This window comes from Artemia sp. Qi Xiang Cuo, chromosome 9 (genome assembly GCF_049724085.1).
Source record: "Artemia sp. Qi Xiang Cuo chromosome 9, ASM4972408v1, whole genome shotgun sequence".
NCBI lineage: Eukaryota > Metazoa > Arthropoda > Branchiopoda > Anostraca > Artemiidae > Artemia > Artemia sp. Qi Xiang Cuo.
The window spans coordinates 25303830-25311562 of record NC_142802.1 but is presented as its reverse complement, the minus strand read 5'-3'; the positions used below and the strand labels follow the sequence as shown (position 1 = coordinate 25311562).

Here is a 7733-nt window from a genome sequence, read left to right as displayed (position 1 = left end):
AATAATATGTCCTACCAAGCTAACAAAAAACGTTTGGCCGGTGGAGCTAATACAAATTTTATTGCATATTCGGTAATTTCTTATTACGTTATACATTCACATCCTCAAGTCAAGTCATACACATTACCAAATGAAACCTTCAGATGATTGAAGCTACACCCATTGTTTGAAATATAAACCCCCTTAGCGAATTTGGGCTCAAGTGCTGAAAAAAATCTTGCCTGATTCACCCTTTAAATAAACAGTTAAACCCCCACCCGCTCCATTTGCTTCGTTTTATAAGCATCTCGCGATTTTGGCTGTGAACAAATTTTTGACTTTACTCAGGTCTCATTTACACTAATTTTACTTGTCTTATCCCCTACTATTAATTTTTTCCCAAACTTGTTGCCCTTAGCTTTGTCTAATTCTAGTTAACAAACTAGGTTATATCCTGCCATATTCTACATTATATTATTTAACACGAAAAATAATAAAACAATTCTCAATTGAAATTTATTCCATCCATAAGAACATAACAAGTAATACGCAGCAACACTAGAAACAACAACTATAATACGGTAACATTTACCAAAGTAAACAATCGACTAAATATTCCGGAACGCAGTAATATAAAAAGAAAGAACAAAAAATCCGGCCTAAAAGCATAGAACATTTAACTCGTACATTTCTGAAATAAACAACCAATCTAATCCCACTATGCAGGCACACATCACATTGAAAGAGATACTGTAATGCAGAGGTACGCGATATTAGAGACATTGGAATATCGATATTCCTTCATTCGACATTCGAAAAACCCAAAGAGTACCTTTCATCTTTGAAGACTTCATGAACAAAATTAGTCACACGTGGATTGCTGATTCTGATCTAACACATACGTAGAAATTGATTACAAGAAGGTGGAAAAGGTACAAAAAGAAGAAATCAATTAAATGAAAAAGTAAAACAGGGAAAATCCATTGCAAAAGTTTTTTTAAGGGGTGGGAGGGGGGAGGCCGATTGGGTCTTGGTCTGAGGCCGCCTCACTTCTAGCTGCTAACACGCTTTGTTCTGACTAAAGAGAGGATTTCTCAGCCAAAGCGTTCAAACCTGTCCACAAGGAAGTGATGCCTCTCAAGATTGGTACTAAGAGCCATACCCCCTTCGGAGAAATCCTCCTCCCACCCTCCTAAGGGCCGAGTCTTTATAAATATATGAAAGAACTTTCAATCATTGACTAGCTAAGGAGCTAAATATTTGTCAGATATTTGTGATGAGTAATAAAATAATTTGAAAATACGCATAATCTGACACAAAATAAAAGAAGAATAAAAACAAAAGAAGTTTTCGTTAATTATTAACGATTTTGAATTTTATCATGGAGGAAGCAACAATTGAAAGTTATTTCAACTTGAAATGTTTAGGGTGGTTTTATTCTTATAGCGTTTTTTTTTATCCTTGAGTTTAAACCACTTGATTTCATACATTAGTGAAAGTTACGCGTATGTAGAGTTATTTTTCACTAGTCCATTTATGCTTAAATACTCCCGAGAAAACTATTTAAAACCCTTTTAAATACTATAGTTGGTTTTAAATAAAATTATAAGGCATACACACTAAGTTTTGGTAACAAAAAAAAACTTTCGAAAATACTATTGCTTTGAATATCGGATATATTGATGTGCTCTCGAATATCGCGCACCCCATATAAAAATATTGATAATTGGGTAATAATAACCTAATACTACCAAACATTGATAGTAGCTGGAAATAAGAAGTAAACCTAGGAACTGTTTCTCGGTCAATATTACTGTCAATGTCCTCCAGTCCAATCTTTATAGGGCAAGCATCGGAATTTGAATGAGCCATCAGAACCACAAGAGAAAAGACGTCCTTCAGAGTCAATGGTAAGTGAGTTGACACCATTACTAGAAGAGTTCATCGGTCGAAAGAACCCTGTTCGACTATGCTCACCAGGCAAAGCTAAGAGTAATTCAGATGTTTCCATATTCCAAAGCTACAAATGAATCAAATAATAATTACTGAAATAATTTTAAAACCAAAATGTACGTTTTATTTCCAACAGAAGCTACTGTTCCAGGGCAAAGCTAGGCCGTGGAAATTTGGAATATTTTACCCATTACCTCCTCCCCCAATGTAAAAACATGCAACTAATACGTTTTATCAGCTTTTCAGTTTTTACGCAATATTCCTCTTTTTTAAGAACGTGTCCCTACACTTTTCTCCGTATCATTTCTTGTCGTTTTGTATTTATTCTTTCATATGTTCTATGAAGACAGTTTTATATTATTTGAATTATTTATATTCAAGAAAAATACATTTTAAACTTGTGTATAATTAAAAAAAAACAATATACAATCTTAATTTGTACAGCAAACGTATTCAACAATCTCAACATATTGCCTTAAAAGGCTAGATTCTAAAAGTAGATCCTGGGAAAGGAAACTCACTCAGTGAATTTCGCCATTACAGAGTATTATTCTTTAAACACTTGCAGAACAATAATGAGTCAAACATTACAGGAACAAGTCCCTTAGAATGACATAGGCAAGTCAGCAGTGGCAATTAAAAAGGACTTATGTGACATATTTTGTCAAACCAATACTTATTGACGGACTGCTACGATTATAAAATTTCATATTAATTACTATGAGCTTCTCAAAGACTCACTTCTATCAATCGGTTTGATCAATTCTTCAGTAGCTAAGTCTCGGGATATAGAGGAGTTTAATCATAGTTGTAAAAAAAGTGGTTGTTAATGCCAGTCAAAAAGTCCATAAGACATTTATCAGGTTTTTTTCCCTTCCGTAAAATCCTGTCGTTTCATACAACGCAGCTAAGTACCAGAGTCTCTTACAATCGGCAACCCTGGAAAAAACAGGATGACCGAGGAATCTGATGTCATTTCATTTTCAGTTTTTTCTTCTGTAGTCTAGGAGGGGGGCGGGGGCAAGTTTGACATTTTTTAATTTTATCAATGGAAAACCAAAAGAGACATTTTTTCACCCAAAAACGGTATTTTTTGGAATCTATGGAAGGCCAAAAAATATAGGGGACAGATACCCCTTGTCTCCCCTCAACTGACACCACTTGACCGTGTTTCACAGTCTCATTATGCTTTCAAAAAAAGGTACAGAACAATTTTATAAATTAGTAGTGGTCTAGAAGATACCATAACATTAAAAGAAAGAAGCTCAAATTTATTAACATTCAGATAAAAATGAATAGTGAAGAAAGAATAGGCAACAAAATTACAGAATCAGAGAACCCCTTTCGGATGTGACTAACTTGAAGATTAAGCTAAGGATGAGACACTAAATCTTTTAAAAAGCAAGCAATCGGAACATTATTCCATATTTCAAACACTGAAGTTTGAAAATAGGAGGTAAAACCATCCCCTTGTTTTCGCGTCTTATTCCACGCAATTAGAGAATTTGATTGAAGACCAGAGAGAGAAAGGAATCTCGATAAAAATACTTTGGGGATGAATGATACAAAATTCAATACCCTTGGAAGACAGAGAATAAAGACCATGAGCATACACAACTGAGTCCATAGCTCTGGAGAAATGAAGAGCACAAATGCACAGGCCATCTCCTTCTTCTAAAGCTTACATTAAAAGAGAAAAAAGAACCCTTAAGACTTCCTGACAACCAGAGCCCAAACTGATCCGTCCCAAACCCAACACAAAAGTTTAAAAGATATTCAAGCACACAGCTAAGGTTACAAGAAAGGGGTAACAGACGATACAAGATAGAGAGAACAATAAAATGGGTTCTTGCTAAGCTTTAAAATAGGGTTGAGGACACCACACAGGAAGCAATTCCAAACTATTGGGCAGCGTCCGGGAGACATTTAAAAAAGAAAATACATAATATTTGATTTTCGAAATGATAATGAACTTTACCATTGAGCCTAGTAAAAATAAAAAAAGATGTAAGGTGAGAAGCCCACCTAGACTCAATTAACAAACCAACTGAGGCATTACTAAACACATTATACAATTTAGAATTGATATTCTGCCAATGATGATTATCGCGAGTAAAATTAAAACCTTCATAGCACTCGCATGATAATGCGTCTTATATGTCCGCTTAGTGCTATTTTTGACATCTTACACTGCGCCAGATCACAAACAACTAAGGAAGCTTCGAAAGAAAGACAGAATCAATTTTTTTTTTTATGCCTTTCTGTCGTTTAAAAATGTTTCACCTTACCTTGATATCACCTTCCGAAGATCCTGTGGCATAATATTCTTCTCCAGGGTCCAAGGCCATAGCACGAACAGCAGCGCCATTTTCATGTCCTGTTAGGCGCTGTCGCAGCGTCCTTTGTCTTATATCCCAAACGCTCAAGTCACCTTTTTTTCCAGCTGATATAATCGTTTGCTTCTTCGGTGAGTACAAAACACAGGTAGAACCAGTGTCATGAGATACGAAAGCTTAAAAAAATATAATATTTTTCATATTAGGCTATACAAGGAAACTAGCAATAGACGGACAAGAAAGGATCGGTATTGATGTGGAAAAGTATCTTTTGAGATACAAGCGCTCGATGTTATGTGACTATGATTAGAGGAATCTCTTGTTCTTTGATGTAAATATTTTAGACCAGTGTACTTGTCTGGAATTCTCGGAATTACGAAAATTAAGGGCCAATTTGCAATTAAAGTATTACCAGTTTTTGAAAAAAAAAAAAAAAAACAAAAAAAAAAAAAAAACATTATGCCAAATCAAAAAAAGTTTATTTTATTCACCGTGGCTTTGAAATTGAATTAAGATATTTTTAGAGCAATCCAGTAACTGCTGAAATGCATTGGCAAAATGCAAAAAAAGTATTTAGTCAATGAGTCAATGATATTACATAAAAATATTGAGTTTTCGCTATTTGGAGTACCACAGCTATCAAAAGAACTGAAATGTTCTCATTTCTAAAAATAAACTTGCTCCATTTTAATATTGGACTTCCCATTTCTAAAAATAAACAGATCATTTACAACTATTAAGGTATGCACGGACTTGGATCTCCTTTTATTACTTTTTTCGTTTTTTTTTTAGATCCAATCCACTACATTTGATAGGCAAATGATGAATATAAGATAAATATCTCCGGTATGGACGAGTATGGTTACGCGGTTTTTTGTTCATTTTTTAAATACGTGATCACGGCAAGTTGGTTGACAAGGGGATATAAAGAGAAGCAATAATGTAGATGCTCAAAAGTAGTCTGTACTTTTTTATTTTTATTTTCTGTTTAAACGTTATTTGCGTGAATCATGTGTTAGAGATATTGTTCTACCGGTTACACGAAGACTCATGTAAAATAAAGATTCTCATTTCTGCCCCCCCCCCCCCAAATACCTTCACATTTTCCAAAAAATGTATATAATCCTAATTTTCCAGGATACGTTTTGTTTGAACCATCCCTCCCCCCAAAAAACAAAAGACACATGCCTATAAAAAGTCAACACATCCAGTCATTAGTTTGAGACCGAGTAGAAAAAAAAATAAATAAAAAAATAAAAAGCGAATGGTTGGCTATATGTGCCACATCGACCAAAAGCCATAATTCTATGAAAAACGCAATCAAAAATCAAACTCGAGAAAAAAAACAATTGACTGTAAGCACACGAAAATCTTTTATGCAGAGACGTAAGTGAGGAGGGGAGGGGCTTGAGGCCTAAGCTTCCTGTCCCGAAACAAGAAACTTTCAGGATTTTCCAGTCATTTCTTATTCAAGTTATCATGCAAGGTTTGTTTGTTTATTATCGCCTTCTTCCCCACTCAAAAATTCCTGTGTCCGTGCGTGCTTTACGCTACATTAACATCAACGCATAATCAGCACACTTTAAGCTTTTCGAAAAGTCGAAGGAGATATTTTAGATATTTTCCATATATTGTCTTAGGATAGTTTTAGGGACTCGTTTGACTGACCTTATTTCAAACAATAACCAGTACAAAAATGAAAGAAAGGCTTAAGATGAATAGGCTGTCTTACAGATGAATGATGATATATTACAAAAAATTGTAGTTTTTGGCCATACCCTAGGACCGAACAAAAGCCAGTCATCCCTAAATAGGGTTGGAAGAATTCATAATAAAGTATTCAAAGGAAATTCGAAGTTCGAGTAAAGTTAGGGAGTTAAGAGTGGATCTTAATAGCGAATCTTAAAATTAGAACTGGAATGTCAGTGAAAAATGGGAGAAAAAAAAGATTCAGAATTAAAGTTTCACAAAGGAAAAAAAATGCAGATACGATCCCCTAAGATTGATCAACTACTTTAAGTCTACCAAAAGCACAGGAGGCGACAATAATACAGCCAGCCAATCAAATCCCATTTGAAAATCTACTAACAAATTTTAATCTTTGTAAGTCTTATTTCTTTTAGGCTGGTCAAAGAATGATGATCCTTGACTTGGCATACCCACATTTAGAAACCTAGAGTAGAGCTATGAAAAAATGAAAAGAGAAAGGGTTTACCATGTATCTGAGCTCTTTTTTGAGGAAGAAGACTATCCCAAAGAGCCACATTTTTTCCATCTGAGCTCAAGCCCGCAGATACAAAAACACTTGAAGATCCAACAAATTGGAAATCATTCACAAACTTGTTGTGGCATTGATGGGTCTATAAAGTAAGAACAAATATTTCCATTAAAGTATAAATAACAAGAAGTTTAACTATTTAAGATGATCCAATCATAATTAATGTCCACATAGATGGCCTACTGGTATCCTATCAAATTAAAAGCTAGATAAATAATTTTACTGGGAAATTCCTTCTCAAAAAATGCCACTGAATATCCAAAAACTTGGAAATCATTGACAAACAAGTTATGGAGCTCATAAGTCTTTAAAATAAAAACAAGGTATTTCAATTAAAGTTTTAAGAAACAAAAAAAAACTTTATTGTCGGGAGATCTTTGCAAAAGTTCCTTGTTTCAAGTTTTTTTTTTTTTTTAATAGTTGTTTTATTAATGAATATTTTTACCTTAAGACTGGGCCCAAATTGACTATTCGTAGGAGATTATTATAACCACATAGGCTTGATGAACAATTTAGAAAAACCATATCACCATATGTTTTTTTACGCGAAACGGCTCACGGATGCAGAAAAATCGCAAAAATAGTCATACAGAAACGGTTCATTGCAGGCGTTGGAGCGCAAAAATTATTACGAAATATTTGAACAGCATAGGCATAGGAATAGGCTAAATCTAATTCTAAATCAATCCCTTATTAACACAGGGAAGCTGCGCCTAATTAATAATATAATCCTTATCATAATTGATGGTTTCTCTGGAAATGTCCTCCCTGGCCTTTAGGATTAAAATTTTGGATTAAAAAGACGTGGCCCTCATATCCTTCGTCAATTTAATAATGAACAACTTTTCATAAATATAATTAGTTTCTCAGTTAGTAACACTGGGTTTATTTAAAAAAAATAAAGTATACATCATAGATTCCCTGAAGCATGCTTGTGCGGGAGAAAACCATCCTAATAAATCAATAAACCAAAAAAAAAAAAAAAAAAAAAAAAAAAAAAAAAAAAAAATATATATATATATATATATATATATATATAATTAGAGCTCAACTTACCGGACCCGAAAACCAATAAGTTATTTGTATTGTACGGTTGCAAAAAGTTTTCAATTCAGAATAGCGGGTGCGTTTTTCAACGATTCAGCAGAAAAATTTCAATAAAGCCGTTGACCCGTTATGATGCATTA

The 7733-nt window shown here is 33.9% G+C and overlaps 1 protein-coding gene across 1 annotated transcript in view; it reads right to left on the bottom strand.

Moving 5' to 3' along the window:
- Positions 1-443: 443 nt before the first annotated feature.
- Positions 444-7733, bottom strand: part of Rbcn-3A (rabconnectin-3 alpha) — a 179519-nt gene continuing 172229 nt past the window's right edge. The window contains exons 35-37 of the mRNA XM_089094941.1: positions 6484-6628; positions 4221-4444; positions 444-1999 (exon numbers count right to left, since the gene is read on the bottom strand). Coding sequence (XP_088951067.1) covers positions 1796-1999; positions 4221-4444; positions 6484-6628 — 573 coding nt within the window. The 3' untranslated portion in view covers positions 444-1795. The remainder of the gene's footprint in view (positions 2000-4220; positions 4445-6483; positions 6629-7733) is intronic.